Genomic DNA, 22349 nt, shown 5'->3' with positions numbered 1-22349 from the left:
CGTGCCAATGCAGGCTCCCTACACCACGTTGCACAGGTAGGTGTTCAGGCGGGTCTTGAATATCTCCAGAGAAGGAGACTCCACCACCTCCCTGGGCAGCCTGTTCCAGTGCTCCGTCACCCTCACCATAAAGAAGTTATAGTGCACATTCATGTGGAACTTCCTATGCACAAGTTTCACCCCATTACCCCTAGTCCTGTCCCCACACACTACTGAAAAGAGACCAGCCGTGCCACTATGGCCCCCACACCTCAGGTATTTATAAACCTGGATCAAATCCCCTCTCAGCACCGCCAACGACAACCCTCTGCACTCTGCCAGTCAGACAGTTCTTGACCCAATTCACTGTACACTCATCTATTCCATGCTTCCTCAGCTTTGTTATAAGGATGTCATGGGGGACAATATCAAAAGCCTTTCTGAAATCAAGGTAGACTACATCTGCCACTCTCCCCCTATCCACCCAGCCAGTGACATCTTCATAAAAGGCCACCAGGTTGGTCAAGCACGACCTCCCCTTGGTGAACCCATGCTGAGTACTCCTGATAACCTGCTTTACTCCCAGTTCTCTGGAGATGGCATCCAGCACAAGCTGTTCCATCACCTTCCCTGGGATAAAGGTGAGGCTGACTGGCCTATAGTTACCTGGGTCCTCCTTCTTGCCATTTTTTAAAGACCGGAGTGACACTGGCCGTCCTCCAGTCTTCAGACACCTCCCCAGTTTCCAAGGCCTCTGAATGACTACAGAGAGCGGCTCAGCAATGACCTCCACCAGCTCTCTCAGCACCCGTGGATGCACCCCATCAGGTCCCATGGATTTATGGACATTAATGTTTCCTAGGCACTCACGGACCACCTCTTCCCTGACTAAAGGGAAATCTCCCATTCCCCAGACTCTCTCATTAACCTCCAGGTTCTGGGATTCCTCAGGGAATGCCTTTTCACTAAAGACAGAAGCAAAGAAAGCATACAGTATTTCCGCCTTCTCAGCATCCTCTGTTACCAGAACCCCTTCCTCTGTTACCGACCCCTCCAACCCCCCCTTGTTTTTTGTTTATTAGCAAACTATTAACATACTACAAAATAATAGCACTAATTACATAAGTAACATCATCATGCCAGCATCCCGACCACCTGCTTTAGAGATTTATCCTTCATTTTGTGTAACACTTCAAACACTGCAAAGAAACAAAGCAAGTGCAGAAACAGGACGCCACTTCCCTCAGGATTTTACAGTCTCATTCATGTCTGACAGATGGAGGCCCTGACAACAAGAGCTGTGTCTGTCCATAACAAGGACTCACCTCTGCAGGTGCAGGGGCAGCTCTCAGAGAAGCCTTCTTCATTTCTGCTTTCTTCTCTTTTTGTCTTTTTTCTGGGAGCTGGTGTCAACCTGCCTGAGGGAAGGGAGGCCCCTTCAGAGGGATCTAGATAAGCTGGATCAACCTCACTGGGCTGAGGTGAATGGGATGTGGTACACCCAGGCCAAGTGCCAGGTCCTGCACTTTGGCCACAATAACCTAATGCAGCGCTATAGGCTTGGGGCTGAGTGGCTGCAGGACTGTGCAGAGGAAATGGACCTGGGGCTGTTGGTTGATGCTGAACATGAGCCAACAGTGTGCCCAGGTGGCCAAGAAGGCCAACGGCATCCTGGCCTGTATCAGAAATAGTGTGGCCAGCAGGAGCAGAGAGGTAATCATCCCTTTGGACTCAACACTGGGGAGGCTGCGCCTCAAGTCTTATGTTCAGTTTTGGGCTCCTCGCTACAAGAAAGTCATTGAGGCACTGGAACTTGTACGTGGAAGTCTGTCCCTTGAGCAGCTCCCATTCATCATCAGCTCCCATTCTGAGCCCCACTGTGCAAAACTTCGACTGCAAATGGCTGCAGTCACCAAAGCTCAGCCCACGATCCAGGTATCAGCCTTCTCCCTTCTGTTTTCCATCTTAGCCCATAGTTTTGCTCCCAAAAATGGAACTGCACTCCAACAGTCAAAACACAAACTAATACATCACTTTCACTGCTCCTTCCTGCACCCCCAAATTAATGGTTACCTGACATCCCCTACAGCACAGCACCTGCTCACAAGTAACATTCAAACTCTATTCTTTCATACTTCTTGATAGAGGACAGTAAAAACTCCCTTCTGCATGGCGGTAAGTACAGTCTGTCCCCATCACATCCCTCTGTGTGCTGAAATCTGCCATTGGATCTCTTGCAGCCTGCTGGCTGCTGCTCACAAACACAGGGAACTGCACCACACTGATTCTAAAGAGAGAAAGGAAGAAATGCTGGTGGGAATGGGCAACCAAGGATTGCAGAGATGCTCCAGATTGTGCCAGAGATGGAATATCACAGTGCTGGGACATGATTGATCACTAAGGAAAACACTTGGAAGCACATTCAATCTGCAGAAGCTGTAATTACTGGGCATAGTCAGCTTTCCTATGGCTCAGCTGGAGTAGGAGGGTGCTCTCACACATCTGCTCAGGGGCTTCAGCTGAGACACTTGCACAATGCTGGGATCATTCTGATGGAAACTATGTCTTCAGATACCATGGTTAAATCCATCCAAAATGATCAAGCAGAGCCTTAGCTCTTGAGCAGCACTTCTTCCCCACCCTTCACTACTCCAAGCAGCTCCAACAAACTTCTCAGAAGAAATCCAGGCCAGCACAGACCTGGCAGACCAGAACCAAGTGCAGCCTGTGGGACGGCAGTGCCCACTCCTTGCTTCCACCCTGCTCCAGCAGGTTAAGGAGTCTGAGCCTCACTGGCCTTTGACAGCTCAAGACTTTCAGCACCTCATGCCAACATTTCTCACTAAGATACACCTCAGGCATTGAATTCTCTTCTCACTACCTCCTCCCAGTCCTCCCCTAGGAACAGAAACCATTCAGATTCTACACCAAACTACAGCATCTGCACTGCAAGAGCACACTGAACCACCTGCAACAATGAAACGTGGTTTTGGAGAGTGGGTTTGAAAACACACCTTTAGACAGCTGTCTCCCTGTAACCAAAAGGAAACCAAGCAGCAAAAGAAGAGTCCAGCCTGAAACATGCCCATGCTACTAGCCCAGGTTTTTCACAGTCAATGCAGAATCCATCCTGCTCTTGAGGTGACAAATGACCAGTGGGTCTCCCCTTGCTCTACCCCTTCTCCTTCAAAGCCAGAAAAAGAAAGAAAAAACAAGCAGAAGAAACACAGACGTACCTTTCCACACACAGAGCAGAAAGTGGAACAGCAGTTGGTCTCCTTCCTGAGACATGGTGGGGAGCATCCCAGAGGAAGCCTAAGTTCTTTGCTTCTCTCCACAGGGACTTCAAGCACTCTTGGCAAGAGCTGCTTTGGTTCTTTCTTCAACTGCTTCCATCACCAGAATCTCCTTTGGAAAAGGAACACTAAAGAAAGAATCAGCAAATGAGGAAGAATGAGCAATAACCACTTTCCCAGCTTTCTTCTGACATGCAATTAAGACTCACGACTTGGGCAAGGTCTTAAAATCAGCTGGTTACAAGAACTGTCCCAAAATATATCCAGCTTCTGTACAGCTGCCGTTATTTCTGACAGCGAGTGTAATCACAGAATCATAGAATGGCCCGGGTTGGAAGGGACCTCAAGGATCATGAAGATCAATCACCTCCCTGTCCCTGCTGGCCATCCCCTCTTCTGATGGAGCCCAGGGGACCATTTGCTCTCTGAGCTGCAAGAGCACGCTGATGGCTCACGTTCTGTTTTTCATCCACCAGGACCCCCAGGTCCTTCTCTGCGGGGCTTCTCTTAAGGACTGCTCCTCCCAGGCTGTAGAAATGCCTGGGATTCCTCCAGCCCAAGTGCAAAACCTTGCACTTTGCTGTGTTCCACCTCATTAGATTCACCTAGGCCAACCTCTCGGTTGAGCTCCCTCTGAATGGCATCCCTTCCTTCCACTGCATCAGCCGCACCACTCAGCAAACAGCAGAGGGTGCACTCCATTGCATCGATGGTGTCACTGATAACCATGTAAAAAAGCACTGGTCCCAAGACAGACTCCTGGATGACACCACTTGTTATCAGCCTTCACCTGGACACAGAACCATGAATCACCACCCTCTGTCTGTGGCCTTTCAACCAATCCCTTATCCACCAGGTGGTCCACCTGTCAAATCCACATCCCTCCAGTTTAGAGATAAGGATGTGGTGGAGGGCCATGTCAAAGATCTCACTCAAGTCCAGGTCAATGACATCAGTTTCCTTCCTTTTGTCCACAAATGCCATCACTCCATCATAGAAGACCACCTGATTAGTTAGGCATGGCCTTCCCCTGCTAAAGCCACACTGACTGTCTTGGATCACATGCTCATTCCTTATGTGATCAAGCATGTCTTTGAGGTGTATCTGTTCTTCACCATCTTCATCACTGTTCCACATTTGAATCAAATAATCGGTGTTGCTGTCACAAAGAAAACCTCTTTGTCTTCTACTCCTGCTGCACTACTGTGCTTTCACCAGAAGCAAAGGAAGAGGCCACCTCCTAGATCCAAATTTTAAGAAACCAACACCCAATAGGTGTCATCTGAAGTAAAATAGCAGAGAAATTAAGATGACTCTTCTGCATCCAGCTTGGATCACTCCCTCACTCAGGCACACCACCATCAGATCAAGGAGATGCTGCCTTCAGCTTAGAGACTGTATGGGAAATCACAGCTTGAACCTCTGATTAATCAGCTGAGGCAAGTGTTGGGTCAGCTGCGGGAGCACAGGTGAGAGTAATGGAGCTGTGCTCACAGAAGGGGTGGATCTCGACTCCACCTCCTCTGAGACCTCATTTAAGGGCTGACCACCACTGAGGCAGCATCTCTTGGTGACTGCTCCCCAGTTGAGACTGCCTCAGCTTTCTGGTCAAAACATCGACATTGGTGAGTTTTCCTTTGCTAACAACCTTTGACTATTTACCACCATCTTGGTTAACGTCTTTATATTAGCCACCCTTACAGAGACCATAAGGGTTTGGGCTTCCAAACTCTCAGCAAGCATTTGGATCAGACAGCTTCCTGCTGGGGAGCTCCCTGCATCACTGCTGCCTATTCTGGTACTGTACCCGCAGATGCTTCAGAGCTCATTAGCATGGACTTCCTTCCTCCCCTCAGCAGCTGCTCCTGCACTCACCTTCATTCCTGCTCAGATACCGGCCGCTTCCAGCACCAGCTGACCTGCAAGACACAGAAAGGAAAGGTGGGAGTCATGCAAACGCAGAAGCCCAAGGCTGCGTCACCACCACGTATGGCAGCCTCGGGAAGTCAGCTGCAACTACAGCCTTTGTCAGAATGGAAACAGGCACCGTCAATTAAGTGTGACTTCTCAACTCATTGCCACCATCAGAAATAGGCACTGAAATTGCTCACTTCACTGCAGCTGGTTACCTCCAAATGCTTGCAGATGGTGTCATCTGCAAACTTGCTGAAGCTGCATTTGATTCCACTGTCCACGTTGCCTACAAAAATGTTAAAGAACACTGGTCCCAACACCACCCTCCACCTGGACACTCAGCTATTGACTGCAACTCTCTGAGTGTGACCATCCAGACAGTTCCCTATCCTGCAACTGGTCCAACCATCAAAACCATTTTTCTCCACTTTGGTGACCAGGATGTCATGCAGGACGGGATCAAATGCTCTGCACAAGTCCAAGTAGATGATGTCAGTTGCTCTCCCATTATCCACCAATGCTGTTACTCAATCATGAAAGGCCACCAAGTTTGTCAGCCATGGCTTGACCTTGATGAAGCCATATTGGTTACCACCAATCACCTCATCTTTATTTTCCAAACTACAAACCTGTCTGAACCATTGGCTTCTCTGCATGCTCATCACTAGTCTCTCCTTAGCTTGTGTGCCCACAATGTATGGGGAATGTCAGCCTCAAATCTTACCTAGAGGACATTTTTGCTTCAAAATCCCTTGAACAACACACAATCCCTTTTAACTCTCCACGTCTGCACTTATTTATGTCAGATCAGACCATAGTTCTGTGCTGCTATTTCCCTTTCCTTCTGAAGGGCCTGGATAGAAGTTGGATTAACCTCAGGAGCAGAGTTCCTGCATAAAACAGCCAGTACTGAAACAGCAACCCAACGTGGTTGCAGACTGAGAGAGAAAATGAGAGTTCACCACTTGTGAATAATGAGACTTCTCTTATTTCCCTGGGAAGTAATGCCCACTTTTTTACTTTGATGGAGCTCCTTCCCATCCTAGAAGGGAAAATGTCAAGTCAGATCTCCATAAGTCCTTCCATCTCTGCACTGAGCAAAGGGAGCCTTTAGATCTATGCTTAATTCACCCACTCCCCTAGAATTAATGGAACTGTGCTTACTGGAACATATGCTGAAGCTTAAGCACAGTGCAGTGTTTTCAACATGTAGGAATGGCTATAGAACATGCAGAAATTCTGGCTGACCTATGACAGCTTAAAGCACTGCGGAGGACTGTTAACAAGCTCGTTTGGACATCACCTTGAATAAATGACGTTATCCCCAAGTAAGGGAAGGAACAGCTGAGCACCGGGGAGGTACACAAAGTGCCAGAGCAAATTCTCACACTGTCAGGTGCAAAGAAAACTGAGATTTCACCCTAAAACCCAGATCACAACAAGGCTACAAAATCCTGGCTGAGAATTTCTGTGTTAGAGTTGAAGCTCAAGACTGTACTCCAACCAACAATATTTTGTGCAGCAAGACCTCAGGAGTTCACAAGAAACACAAAACAAACTTCCATTTCAACTTGATAAATGAACTCAGGACATAATAACAAAGAGTGCTGATCTGGGCAAGTAAAAGAGCATAAAGAAAAGAGAGCAGTGCAAAAGCTATCAAGCAAAAGCTCAGACTTGCATCCCTTGGAAGTGAAATTAAAGGCTCTCATTCATTTCCAGAGAAGTCAGAAAGGAAAATACCATTACATGCCATACCTTGAACCACTTGACGTCCACCTTGGGCCTGGACAGCTCACACTCAAATGTGACCTTGTCCTTCTGAGTGACGCTAATTTTGATTGCAATTTTCATTCTTGGATCACTTAGGGCTTCAGCCACTTAATGGAACTAACTCAGTTAAAAGTCAGGGGTAAAATAAACACTCTCTTGTACTAGCAGAGAGATTTGCAATGGAGTAACTGAAGTAAGGATGGGAGACTGAAAGTGTTGGGGAAGACATCCAGGCTTTAGCTACAGGGCATGCATGCAGAATCACAAAACAAAGGCCAGTCAGAAAAATAAGAGCTTCATGAGAATTAATGGGGTTGTTTCTACATGCCCACCCTATCTGCCAGTGTAAATCCTTCCAGTGAAAAAAAGGAAAGCTACATATAGGTGGGGAGAATTGTTGGCGAAATTATTTGTGATATTTTTTGCTAATAATATGCCCAAAATCCTGGAGCAAGACTTCAAGTTAAGCAACTCAATCTGTGTACGTAGACTTATAGAAGGAAACCATAAAGCTTATGGAAGGGAACTGTCAAGCTAATCCACAGCTAAAACAGAGTAGAGACGAATTGCAGGAGCTTGTTTACTTTGCACAAGTGTGAGCTTTAACCACTGCTGAGCTCCTAGTACAAAAGTCTGAACCAACAAATTTCACCACCCTGTGAGATGATGGACAAGAAGAAACCACTTAGGAGCACATAAAAGATGTGTCCCTAAGTGTATGAGCTCCTTTATGTATGAGCACCTTCAAAGAGCCAACAGAGTCAATGATTTTATTGGAAGCATCAGATTTTATGACTCGCAGTAAGTGATCACCATAACTCACACTCACATCTCCTGCCTGTAGAGGAGATCCTCCTTGCATCTACAAAGAAGCAAGAAGAAAAGAGACAAAGAAGGAATAAAAAAACTCCCATCTCACATTTGGGATGCTTAATTCCAGACTTGAAGGCTGATTTGCCCACTTAACTGCTGTGCTCTTCAGAAGCAGCTGTTCAACAGTTATTTAGAGAGAAAGACAAGTTTTGTACTTGGTTGTTAACACAGAGAACAGCATAAACACACAAATAAACTCAGCTTTGCAGTGTTGTAATGGCTGATGAGGGAAGCCAAGGATCCTTCCACACTGTCAGCCTTCATTTCCAGAGACATACCTTTGGGGGTGATGGTAATGCTGCTCTTGTCATCTCTGGACTCACAGAAGTACTCTCCCTCATCCTCAGTCCAGATCCCTGTTATTGTCAGGGTTCTTCTGACCCCTTCCTCGTCAATCTGGAAACGTTTGCTGGGTTTGATCTCAACTGCATTCCTGCACCACACCACCTTCCCTTCGGCATGGCTCACTTCCTCTTTCTCTAAGCCACATAAACAGCTGCTTAGTGCTCCCAAAGCGAATGCTCACCAGTTGTTTCCAACTTGAAGGTCATCTTCTGGCCAGCAGCCTCGCAGATGTATTCTCCAGCATCTTTCTTCTCCAGCTGCTCCACAACCAGACGCCATGTTTTGCCCACAGATTCCATTCTGAACGTTCTGGAGGAGGCAAGAAGTCTTCCATCCTTGTACCATTTTACTTCGCTTGGATCCTGTGCTACTTCACAGCTGAGGGAGGCACTTGCTGCCAGGGCAGCACTCACCTCTTTCTGCACCTGCTCCTGGTTTATAAACACAGGTTTTGGCTCTGAGGGAAGAAAAGAAAAAGTATTGACTGAGGGACTGAAATGAGACCATCTTACAGGTCTGTATGTACAGCTTGGAACTGCTTTGGGTTACCACTTGTGCCCAAACTAATAGCCTTCACTAGAGAATATCAGCTCTTCTGTTGAAACACAGTGTCAAATCTAGGCAAGAAAGAAACTAGGAACCAAGAAGGAACCAAGAGGGTCCTTGAACACCAGTCCCATGGTTGCAAGTCACTATGCAAACATATTGAACCCAAAAGAACATCTGTCCTGCAGGCAGCCAAAACCTGAGTTCCTTTAACTTAAGACCCACTGTGAAACATCAAAACATATAAACATGTGATAGTCAAACCACTGGCTGCCTTTTCATGACCCAGAACAGTACTCCTGGCTTCCTGAACAGACTCCTCATGGCCTCTACCATTGCCACAACTGTGACTGTCAAAGGCACAAAGGAAATATGCTCACCAACGCAGTCCTTTCTTCTTTGTGTGTGATTTGCAGATATCTATTTTACTTTGAGCTCTGGGAATAGTCAGCTCTACCAGGTCTCTTACTGGGAGTAGAAGACTCACCTATCCAGATGCAGCCTCCAACATAAAGGCATAGGAAAAAGGCAGTGTACTACTAGGAGAAGTTCCTGCTTCTCCTGCCATGAAAGGCTGCACGTACAACATGCACTCCAGCCTCACTGCACATACTTATCTTAGTCAAATGTTTCGGTGAACAAGAATTACAGTTTGGGATCTCAGGCACAGGAGAGATTTGAATAATACCTTGAATATTGCTTCCATTGTACATATATCAGTAATTATTATTCTACAGACAGACTGAAACAGGTCTTTGTGCCATACTAAAACCAAATACTTTCTACAAAGCCAGCCAATCAAGTCTAGAGAAAAAACCTCAGCACAGACTACTGCAACTGGATCACTGTATAATAGAAACTAGATTTTACTTTACTGTTCTCTGCTGTATTTCAGATAACACCTGTCTCACCTGTGACATGAATCTTGAAGGTGAGTTTCTGGCCAGCAGCCTCGCAGCTGTACTCCCCTGCATCTTTCTTCTCCACCTGGCTCACCACCAGCCGACGCTGTTTGCCCTCTGACTCAGCCTTGAACTTCTTGCTCCAGGTGATCAGTTTCCCCTCCTTGTACCACTTCACCTCCATCTTCTCCTGGGCCACCTCGCAGCTCAGCGTGGCATTTTCTGTTGGTGCAGCCTTCACCTCCTCCTGCACCTTCTCCTTGTTTGTAAATACCACTTCTGGCTCTTAGAAGGGAAAATAATTCATGTCCAAGATAGGAATGTGCCCACTGCCCTTCCACCTTACAGGAACAATGGAAAACCATCTCTTTGACCTGGCAGAACACACCTAAATCTGCTGGGATAACATGCAAACTGTGCCATGGAGGGTGATTTTCATTTGCTTGTCTGTTTGATGAAGCTTTGTTTCCTAAAGAAGCTTTTAGTAATCTCTTTGTGACAAAGCAACTATCTCTGTGCAGCAAGGTAGGAGATCACCTGAGGGGTTCTTAAAGTCACTTCGCTGCAAAGGAGGAAATATTTTGGTTGAAGCTGAGTGCAAACTGACAAATTTTAGCGTCAGGAAATGTACCGTGCTGCATCAGAGACACATAGCATTCATTTCTTTCGATCCCAGTAGCTGCCTCTGTTGTCAGCACTGGATCATTCTGTTCACTGCAAAGAGTGACGGACCAGGACTCCATGTTCAGGACTTTGTCACTATTTCCCATCCCATCCTGAGAAGAGCTAAGCTTATCTCACATTATTAGAATCATAGAATTACCCAGGTTGGAAAAGACCTTGAAGATCATCAATTCCTACCACAGCCTAACCATAGTACCCTAACTCTAAAAACCCTCTACTGCATCCAAATGGTGGAATATCCTCATCGTCCTGGAGGCACATTAGTCAGGTCACTTGGGAGGCAGAGTAGGTCAGAAAACAAAAGTGTTTTTCCTACTCTGGAGCCACAACATGGCAATGAATCTTGGATGACTCGCCACACCACTTTCTTCCCCTTGCTGCCAACTACTTGATGCCCCAGAAACATTAATCTACAGAAAACCTTTCAGTTATATCTTCCCCATAGCATGAGACAAGACCTTCCAAGATGAATAAAAAGTGATCAGACATTGGGCTGACACCCAAATGCTCACCACGATGCCCCTCTTCTAAATCATTCCTAGAATCAGCTGCACTTCACAGTTCTCCAGTTGTACCAGTGTGTGGGGATAGACAGGCACAAGTACAACCTTCCTGTGTATGGATCTGCTCCCACAGCAATGGGAAACTCTGCCAGTTTTTAAAGGATGGAGCTGCCTGTCCTAAGGACTTTCTAAAGCTTTATGGAGGAGATACAAAGTGAAATATATTCAGAACTATTTTCTCCATTTTCCCAGCAGACCTGAACAATACCAGTCATGGTTTACAAAAATATGACACCCAATAGGAAATATTCTTATAAAAGAATAATCATTTTTATAAATATTCGAGAAATTATTCTAGAAATAGAAAGGTCAAAAAGTACCCTTTCTCACCTGTTACATCGACTTTGAAGGTGAGTTTCTGGCCAGCAGCCTCGCAGCTGTACTCCCCTGCATCTTTCTTCTCCACCTGGCTCACCACCAGCCGACGCTGTTTGCCCTCTGACTCAGCCTTGAACTTCTTGCTCCAGGTGATCAGTTTCCCCTCCTTGTCCCACTTCACCTCCATCTTCTCCTGGGCCACCTCGCAGCTCCGCGTGGCATTTTCTGTTGGTGCACCCTTCACCTCCTTCTGCACCTTCTGCTTGTTGATGAAAGCATCTTCTGCTTCTGCAGATTGGGAGAGCATTTAGGATGCACAGCTACATTCACGCTGTCCAATGTGTTCAAAACCAAACACAAAATGCTGCTTGTGACAACTTCATGTATGTTTGTAATTTTGGAATGGTCTCATTCATACTAAACATGATCCAGATTAAATACGTTCTCTCTATTAATTACCAGTGACCCAACACTTCATCGTCCATTACTATGCTAAATATATTCTTCATATCTTTAAATATCCTTCACATTCATATCATTAAATATTCTTCTTACATTCAATAGTTTGAAAAAATTAAGGTTTGTGAGTAAATATTTTCCTTATTTAAACCTTATTTAAATCCTTGCAATCTCCCCCCATAAGCAGATGGGAATCTACTAATGCAGCAGAGAAGGATGCATTATATGCACCACTTGAGATCAGTTTTAACATAATTTCTCTGTGGTTCTTGGAGCTTTGCTTAAATTGTTCCTAAAAAAACTATTTTTAGAGGGGGTCAATATGATTACATTCATCAAAATTTGGAAGCCAAAGCAAACACCAAATATAAGCATGTTGTGCTCAGTGACATACAGGTGTTACGAATTACACTCTAGAAAAGCAGTGCTGATTTACATATTTCTTATTCAAAACTGAAATGTCATTTACACAGAACAATGTACTCATGCAATATTGATATGACTCCTGATAAGGTGTTCATTTCTGTCCCTGTCAACAGGAGTACTTCTTTCACTGAATACCTACAAACCAATCTCACTTCTTTACCAAATCCTCAATATTGTAAATAAGGTTTAGATACTGAAACTCAGAGGCCACAGCTAATTCTCAGTAGTAAACAATACGACATCATGAAACAAGTTAACTGCACTTAACTTCAGCCACCTGAGAGTTAGGGTTGATCTTGGTTCCCATAGGAAAACATTCAAGCTTCAGTTTCCCAATGAGACTGAGGGATTTGAAGCTGTGCTGTGCTGAGTGGTGACCTTCAGTGGAAGGCAGTGGGTGACTCACCTCACCCTACAGCAGATGGTGGCAGCTCACTCCTCAGACTATACTGACTACAACTGACCATAATCCAGTTCCCCACATTCAGGCATCTTGGGCAATTCGACATGCTCTGTGCATCCAAGATGTCTTCATGAGGCTGGGAAATCTACACGGCACTCTTAGGAGAGCCTTCCCTTTCTAACACAGCAGCTGGACGCCAGCAGGGATCTTTAGAGAACTTCAGGTATAACTGGAAACCAAGTGGGACTCATGGGCCATTCTGTGATGAGAAACATCTCTCTCACCTGTTACATGAATCTTGAAGGTGAGTTTCTGGCCAGCAGCCTCGCAGCTGTACTCCCCTGCATCTTTCTTCTACACCTGGCTCACCACCAGCCGACGCTGTTTGCCCTCTGACTCAGCGTTGAACTTCTTGCTCCAGGTGATCAGTTTCCCCTCCTTGTACCACTTCACCTCCACCTTCTCCTGGGCTTCCTCGCAGCTCAGCGTCAGTACAGCCTTCACCTCCTTGTCTACCTTGTCCTTGTTTGTAGACTCACCTTGGGAAATGATAGGCATATCATATCATATCATATCATATCATATCATATCATATCATATCATATCATATCATACCATATCATATCATACCATATCATATCATACCATATCGTATCATACCATATCATATCATAAAACTAAACATTTTGCAGTCTAATAGCAGATTTGGACATGAGATTTAAAACACCTGCATGCACTGCTGAACCTCCTCCCTTCTCTTTTTTTCTGCTCATGTCTCTCTACATTTCCAGTAAATCAGAAGGGAACGGCCCTCTAGAACAGGCTGCCCAAGGAGACTGTGGATGCTCCATCCCTGCAGGCATTCAAGGCCAGGCTGGATGTGGTTCTGGGCAGCCTGGGCTGCTGCTTGGCAACTCTGCACATAGGAGGGGGCTGGAACTGGATGAGCACTGTGGGCCTTTGCAACCCAGGTCATTTATGAGTCTGATTATTGGCATTCTCCACCTCATTGTGTCATTCAAATTTTGTAACCAGATCTCTTCAAACACCTCCCCTTTTCTCACTCCTTGAATGCCTGGTGTGCTCTTGCACTGTAACCCTGCAGACACCAGCTGACTACAAGAGCTGCACAAGTTACCCTCCTTGCCTATGGTTTGTTGCAGGAATTCATTCCTGGATGGAAAAGCACATGTAGAAAAATGTTGATATGACACTAGTTGACCAAAATGTTTTGCACCAGAGGGGCGGCAAGTTGATCCTACAAATGCAAGACACACAAAATGAAGCGTTCCTTTCTCTCTGGGATTCCAAGCATTTTCTCACCTCTGACTTTCACTTGGAATGTTGCTTTGTCATCTTTTGTTTCACAGCTGTAGCTCCCTCGGTCTTTCAGGGTCACATTTTTGACCATGAGCTTGCGGTGTATCCCCTGGGAGATGATGCTTGTCCTCTGGTCCTGCTTCACCTCTGTTTGATCTTTCTTCCATACGACAGCTCCGCTTGCAGCTGACACCTCACACACCAGCTCCAGGTCTTCAGAAGGACTGACTGATATTTCTGGAGTTGTTTTGGGCTTGTTGACAAAATCAATGGCTTCATCTGAAGAAAAAAAGAGAAAGTGGTTTACATCCTGACTCAGGCTTCTTCAGTACAGCATTAAGATACAGTTAGAACTGATTGTAATGTCTCTGCTCATTACATTTGGGTGATTGAGTTTCACCTCTGGAGGTACTCACATACAAACGTGTGCTTGATTCTCCTGTGTAAGGAAAGAGTAAGTTCTATGCAGACAGTTCTTATTTCTTTTAATCAATTCTGTATTCTGCACATGTTCTTCTGAAGCTAAAATGAAGGCAGCTAAGTAACGTGTTTGCAATACATGAACAAACCTATTCAACACCTTGTCTCTAAGCTAACAAGCAGCGTTTGATGAGCACATCAGTATTTCATGCCCTTCATTCCATCCAGACACAACCTGCCTGAGGAGCAAGCTGATGGCTGTCAGCTACAGGCAGACCTAGCTTAGTATTGCATTTCTTATAGCAACAACTGTTGCTTTCAGTCACTGAATATACCAAGGCCAATTGCTATGCCAGGCACATTTATGGCATCAGTGAACAAATAATGAGTTAAAAATTGTAATAGACAGGAGCCATCTATTCTTTTAAAACTAGGTGACCAAAGAAGAACGGTCCCTCTAGAGTCAAGCTGTTTAGAACTAATAGCATCAATCAGTATCACATAGATAGATTACTTCCCTGCCCTAAGACCAACTTGTGAGCATTTGGTGCTCCTAATTAAGCCCTCTTGATGGCTTTTTTGTCTGAGCCATGTGACATTTTGTGATAGGAGTTACTGCTAGTGTTCCCTTCACCCTACACCAAAGTAGGAGGTATCCATTCTCAGGGAATCATGCAGGCTTCCTCTGGATTTGATGCTCAGAGACAGCCCCAGAACTTTTTAAATCTTAGCTTAGCTCTCATCCAATAATGTTCATCAAACAGTGCAACTTGTCCTTTGGGGATGCCTTTGTTCTGCATCAACCAGTTCCAACGGAGTCTTCTCGGCTTGTTTTAGATCAGTTTTTCAACAGATAAAGCCAGGGTCTTTGAATTACAAAGTGAAATTGCAGAATGCATGATTCTCAACCAAACAGAATGGGAGGTGGGATGCAGGGTGAATACCTGAGCCAACACCACCTGCAAGCAATCCTTCAATATCTTAGGAATCTCTAGCCATCCCAAATCCAGTATTGTGCTTGATCTATCATCTCTGCTGAGTTTTTAGCCAGCTGATGGTGAGCATCATGGTGGAGATGGGTGAGCAGTTGGACTAGAGGGTCTCAATCAACCTTAAGGATCCTGTGATTAGAGGAACATGAATGTGCTGTTAAAGGTCACAAGCGCTGCACTGCAGCATGAACATACACAGTGAAAGGTTTCAGTAGAGCTTCAGTTCATAAATGAGGACTGGGTTATGGATAACAGGATCAAGAAATAAACCAGAAAACAGATCTTAACGCCAGGTTCTGTGAATGCAGCCAGCTGAATTTCACAGATATTGAATTTCAATGACAATTTCTTGTGTTATTTTACCCTCCAGCTCCACCCTGAAGTGGAACAGGTCAGTGACAAGCATTACTCCTCCAGGCTTGACCGGACAGTGCTTTACTTGCACTATGAGCTAATGGCTGTGCTTACAGCACCTCAGGGAGACACCTCGGAGATCACAACATCGTTCGGGTACAGCAGGAAACACTCAACACTCCAAATGTGGAGTTTAATTTGTCAAAAGAGGAGACAGGATTCCCATGCTAAGAACTTAGGACCATTTCAGTCATAGGTTTAAAGATGATGTAAGTGCTGAGGCAATTCATGAACTAGAAGAATGAAGCCCAGATGTCAGGGCTCAAGTCATGACTCCAGCCCCAGCTGGAGATAAGGCTGTCTTGAATTCATCACAACACAGTTACATTATTTGCTCATACTGTGGATTTGCACAGGGACAACAGTAAGGTCAGAATTGCTTCAATAGAGCTATGCAATCTTTGTCCTAAATACTGGAAACCCACAGGGTTGGACATATAAAATGAATTAAGTCTGAAGTGCTTTGCATGGATTGCGATCCCATGTTTGCCTCACAAACTTACCTGAGACTTTCCAATCAAAAATCAGAGTGTCATCTCCAATTTTGCAGAAGCATGTTCCCTTGTCTTCTTTCGTTACAGCTGAAGCCACAAGCTTACGCACTTTCCCTTTATCTTCCATTTTGAATTTCTTACTGGTCGTGATTTCTTTGCCATTTTTGTACCGCTTCACCATGACATTGCAAACAAATCAAGCCTAATAGATGGAGTCAATTAGGACTGAAAAGAAAAACACAATTCCTTTATGGAAATTAATTGGAGCTCAAAAGTTAGATGAGGAAACTGGCCCCTATTAACACACAGTGGAATAATTGACTTCAAAGATTCAAAATCTCACCACTGTCTTAGCCAAAAGTTTAAGCCTAAGGCCACAGTCCTATTTTACTCTGGGTAATGGAGTTTGCTTTCCAGCTTCTTGTTAACATATCATTTCAAAACAGCGCACACAACTGAGTTGGGTCTGTTGAGACAGCGCAGTCAGAGCTGCTAAAATCAAAGTCTGGATTATGCATGCATTTGTTCTGCAGTTCCAAGAACACGCATGGATAATACAAATTCAACAACATTCTACAGCACGCCTGTCTTTTAGGAGCTCGAGAGCCAGCTGATGGACACTGGGATGCCTGAGATCCTGTCAATAGATTTAACTCCATACTATCATACAGTCAAATTTCATTCATTTTTTCAGCAACTGTCTCTTATCATTGTAGTTCCCTCACCACTGCTGGATGTGAGCCCAGCCACACAAACGCAGCTGCTGGTTTTCATTGCAGATACTGCAGGAAGGAGGAACAGCCTCCGGACTGGACCAGCTGAGCGTGGCCCTACCAGGATTTGCTCCAAAGGTCTTATTACCAGTAGTGCTTCCTGCTGAAATACATGGGGGTCCTCCTTTGATTCCAACCCCAACCCACCCCACCATGCCCCCTGATAACATCCATCAGGGCCACATCTCCACAGTTCCTCAACACCTCCAGGGATCCCACCACCTCCCTGGGCAGCCTGTGCCAGTTAATTCTGTGGGCAGACCTGCCAGTATGAAATATTATGCTATCGTGACAAAGAGAGAGAAGAAAAGCAAAATTAAGACTAGCTGACAAGTCTTGGCAGGAAGTTCTGCTCTCCATCAATTTAGTCCCGTTATTCAATTCTGTTTGGAGCTGTCTCCATGCCTCTCTGGAGTTTGTTCATTGAGAAGAAGCAATTAAGTAAGCTCTCCAATGCCAAAGTGCATACACTACTCTAGGGCTTTGTTGTTTCTCCATGGATCAACAAGGGTGACAAGCCAGAAGAATATGATGAAGAGCCTCATGCATACTCAGTGTAAAAAAGAACAAGGCAATTGTTGCTGGGAAGAAGGTGCATTTGCATTTGTGTCATCTGCAGAGGGTACTGCAGAAATGGAATGTCTTCCACTGGAGCAAACAAAGGGCTCTCGTTTATTGCAATCAAGGCCCAGCGTGTGGATCTCAGAGATCAGACCTAAACCCTGCAGCAAAACAGAGACCTGCGTGGGAAAGTTCAGTTTCTCCCTACATCTGTGTAAGAAAAAGCCCACCATGGAATGACAGCTAAGTAAACATCCCTGTGACTCGTCACAGGTCTCTTCTACATGTCAGTGCTGAGCAATTCAAGATATTTAATTTGGTCTTCTTGCCAGATTTACTAAGTGAAAATCAACCAAACATCTCCTTCTACTGATTAAGAATGCTCTAAACATTTTTCTGCAGAGGTTTCCACCCAGTGACAAACAGCTCCTCCCATCACGAATGTTTATTTGTTCTATTTGGTCATGCAACGCTGATTGATATTATTGGAATGATTGCTTCCCTACTTCTAAACTATTCCAGTGCAATCAGAAAGGCTGTCTGAACCTGGAGCTGAAAGTACTGCTCTATGGTGATGCAGTGGTAAACCTGGTGACTGAATGCACTGGCCGATAGCTGTGAACTGCAGACATTCATCAGCTGGCATGAAGCAATCTGGTTCAGATACCAAGCAGCTGGGTAGATTGGCTTACCCTACACTCAGTGCTATCATGTTTAGGTCATTACCAGGACTCACGTCAGTCCATGGGATGCAATTTCAGGTATTTGGTACAGGCAGTGAATGCCTGCAGCCCCAGTTCTAATCATCATATCACAGCAACTATGCCTTGAATGGAAGAGGAAAGGAGAAGGATCAAAGCAACACCTCTCACTCTCATCTTGGTGCTGACATCAACATTTTTGGCAACAAATTTCACTTCTGCTCCATCATCGTTCTTGGTGACGTTCTTTATCATTAGGCTGTGAGTACTTTGGGTTCTCTTGATGATGCAGGTCTCGCTTTCCTGTAAGACTTTACCACTGAGGTACCAAGTGCCACAACACGTTGTTGTAAGGTCAATAGTAAACATGGCATTCCTTCCAGGTACAGCTTCACCAGTTGTTAGTGGGGATTTCACAGCCAGGACTGGTTCTGAGGAAGAACAACATGGATGTCTTAATGCTCTTTAGATGCAAGTCTGGGATCTCATTTAGAGATGGAAGATTAAATCATAGGTACATTTCTACTTCTCCCTTTGCATGAGTGCTGGAATAAGCACTTCTATGCTTCAAATCTGTTACAGAAAGTTCTGCCTCTTGCACATGTGAGATATCAAAAGATAATAATATTCATGTCTCTGTCACAGAAACATAACTTGTATCACTTTAGTGGTAGCTGGAGGTTGATAGGAGATAGGAGAACTAGGAATAAGGGAAAGTCTTTGGTGTGTTAATGCACTACTATCCTTCAAGTCAAAGAAAACAACTTTAGGGAACCAACACAGCTGCTCAGCACACACTGACCCATTTCCATTGGGGCTTTTGTGCTTACCAAGGTGCACGCTCCCTGGGAATTCCAGAGACGGGCTCTGTCCATGCGCATTGACTGCAGACACTCGGAACTGATCATCAGCCTCTTCAGACAGATTGCTCACCGTGAACTCTGGGACGGGGACATGAGACTTGTGGCACTCACCCAGGTGAAGCCAGTTAGTTTATTGGGTTCCACAATGTAGCCATCGATTGGAATGGGGAGGTGCATCTTCGGAGGGGACCATGCCAGCGTCACTGAGGTTTCTGTTTTATTTTTCACCACGGGGTCAGCTGGGGGCTGGGTGGGAGGTTTTCTGGGAGCTGAACAGAAATAAATACAGAAATATTAGCATAAGGTCATGTAGGCTGGAAAAGACCTTCAAGATCAGCAGACTCAACTTTCAGCATGACCTACTGAGTCCCACCATTAACTACTGTGCTACCTGAGGACATACATGACAAGCTTATTCCTGCAGGTATTTGCATAGGGAATATATTCACCCTCTGGTTGCTTTGGAACATTTTAGAGGTTAAATTCCCATCAGACTTTTTCACTGTATGCAGCCACTGATACAGGCAGGAGGCTGGGAATTACCTGATGGGCTCTAGTTACAGACTACTGACACAGTAAAGGATTGATTTCATTTCATTTTGGCCATCAGAAGGTATGGTGTCTGCTTTATGTCACCCAATTATAATTTAAGACTCCAATTATAATCATATGGAGAACAGCGCATTTAGGAGAACTCATCTCATCTCAATAAACCTGAATGAAATCACAGAATCATAGGATCACGGGAGGGCTTGGGTTGGAAGAAACCTTCAAGATCATCCAGTTCTAAACACCCTGCCATGGGCTGGCTGCCCACTAACCAGCTCAGGCTGCCCATCACCCATCCAACCTCGCCTTCAACACCAAGGACAGGCATCCACAGCTTCTCTGGGCAGCCTGAAATGGAAGCAATGAGCCACACGTTGAAGACACTGAAATATTCATTACTGTAGAGAGAGCCAAATACTCCATACATATTGCCTGCCTGGTCAATTGCATTAAAATGCCAACAACAGACTCATCCAGCTCATTGAAAATGGTGTGAACATGGCGTACAGGATTCTTCCAGCAGCTAGTTAGATCTGCAGAGAGCAAAGACAGGAAATCTCAATGCCATACAATTTTCCTGACCCATCCTGACACATAACTGCTTTGATGTGCACTGTTACCAGCCCGTCAGTTGCTGTTAGTCAGTGCTGGATGCCAAAGGTCCCACTAACACAGCATGAAGCCAAAAGCTAGACGCTGGAATCAGATCTCCTGACCTTACCATCAGAAATTGAGATGTCATATTTTGCTCAGAGGTGCCTGCTTGTAGGAGGGACAGCTTCCGAGCTTTTTCTGCTCCAGGAACCAGCTTGAGCTCCAGAATTTAAACAGCAGTCAGAAATTAAACTGAGCTTTGTCACCTCCATCAAACAGAAGGAGTGGTTGGGTGGTACAGCTTTCCAAATAACTTAGAAACTGGCACAACAATCAGATGCCTACCTTTTCTTTTTGAACTTGTTAATACATAGAGCTTAATAGCATCAGAATGCCCCAAGCACTTCAGATAACATGACAGCTATAAACCCTTCTTTAAGGATTCCTTAGAGTAACTGTAATTCAGTGGTGCTGGTGGGAGAAGGGAAGTCGTGATCTTCCCAGATGGTGAATAGAGTTGATGTTCACATGCAGACTGGTGCTGCAGCACAGCCAGAAACCACTCATTTGGGAAACACAGCACCAAGAAAATAATGGGAATAGCTTCATAAAATCAGGCAGCTTCACCCAAATTTCTGTCTGATCATCACAGTGGCCCTCCTTTGGACCCACCCCAACAGCTCCACATCCTTCCCAGGCCTGGACACAGTGCTGCAAATAGGGCCTCACAAGAGCTGAGCAGGAGGGGACAATCACCTCCCTCTCCTGCTGGCCACCCCTTTTTCAGTGCAGCCCAGAACACACATGGATCTATCTTTTTCATATGTATATTCCCATAGATGTACATATATATACCACACCTACACCCCCACAATCTGCTACAACTTCATATTCCTCCCCACAGTCCCCGACAGCCCCCAGTAGCCCCATATCACCCTAAGGCCCCCACAACCCTCTATCTCTCCATACACCACCCCTTCAAGCCCCATACCTGCCCATATCCTCACACAGCTCAGCTGCCTTCACCTGTGCTCCTGACGCTGACACATTGCAGCCCCACATCCCCCTCTGCCCCCCCCACAACGGCCACTCCCACGCACTGCGGCTCAGCCAATCGGAGCCGGCGGAGCTGCCGCTGCCCAATGGGAGGCCGGGGGAGGCCGGCGCTGGGACGGGGAGAGGAGAGAAGAGACAGAGGCAGCACTGAGGTGGGATGGGCTGATGGGGAGTGCGGGGAGGACAGGGGGGTGTGGGGCTGTGGGGGGGCAGAGGGGGATGTGGGGCTGCAATGTGTCAGCGTCAGGAGCACAGGTGAAGGCAGCTGAGCTGTGTGAGCAGTTGTGTTTGAGTCTGGCTGCAGCTCTCTTAGACCCCACTGAAGGGCTGAGTGCCACTGGGAAAGGATCTCTGTGTGGAGATTGCTTCTACTAGAGGTAGTTCTGTAAGACTGTTCTATAGAGCTGTGCAGGGGCTGTAAAGGGAGTTGAGGGGGAATCTAGGGGGGATATGGGGCTGTGGTGGGCCATAGGAGGACTAGGAGCTCTAGGGGGCTCTGAGGGATTTAGGGGTTGTGGGGAGAAGTAGAAATGTACCTATGATTTAATCAGAGACATGAATATCCTTATCTTTTGATATCTCACATGTGCAAGAGGCAGAACTTTCTGTAACAGATTTGAAGCATAGAAGTGCTTATTCCAGCACTCATGCAAAGGGAGAAGTAGAAATGTCCCTATGATTTAATCTTCCATCTCTAAATGAGATCCCAGACTTGCATCTAAAGAGCATTAAGACATCCATGTTGTTCTTCCTCAGAACCAGTCCTGGCTGTGAAATCCCCACTAACAACTGGTGAAGCTGTACCTGGAAGGAATGCCATGTTTACTATTGACCTTACAACAACGTGTTGCGGCAGTTGGTACATCAATGGTAAAGTCTTACAGGAAAGCGAGACCTGCATCATCAAGAGAACCCAAACTACTCACAGCCTAATGATAAAGAACGTCACCAAGAACGATGATGGAGCAGAAGTGAAATTTGTTGCCGAAAATGTTGATGTCAGCACCAAGATGAAAGTGAGAGGTATTTGCTTTGATCCTTCTCCTTTCCTCTTACAGTCAAGGCATAGTTGCTGTGATCTGATGATTAGAACTGGGGCTGCAGGCATTCACTGACTGTACCAAATACCTG

The 22349-nt window shown here is 45.6% G+C and overlaps 1 protein-coding gene across 1 annotated transcript; it reads right to left on the bottom strand.

Moving 5' to 3' along the window:
* Positions 1 to 7095: 7095 nt before the first annotated feature.
* LOC146753368 (obscurin-like protein 1) lies at positions 7096 to 14213 on the bottom strand. Its single transcript, XM_085529346.1, has 5 exons — positions 13805 to 14213; positions 12766 to 13020; positions 11206 to 11481; positions 9638 to 9913; positions 7096 to 7169 (listed from the first exon to the last, which is right to left on the bottom strand). Exons 3-5 carry the CDS (start codon positions 11378 to 11380, stop codon positions 7096 to 7098), a joined length of 525 nt encoding a protein of 174 aa, XP_085385472.1. The 5' UTR covers positions 11381 to 11481; positions 12766 to 13020; positions 13805 to 14213.
* Between the last annotated feature and the right edge of the window lie 8136 nt (positions 14214 to 22349).

The sequence above is a fragment of the Coturnix japonica genome, chromosome Z (assembly GCF_054131305.1).
Source record: "Coturnix japonica strain WE chromosome Z, WE-NBRP24, whole genome shotgun sequence".
Lineage (NCBI taxonomy): Eukaryota > Metazoa > Chordata > Aves > Galliformes > Phasianidae > Coturnix > Coturnix japonica.
This window is presented reverse-complemented; position numbering and strand designations above follow the sequence as displayed.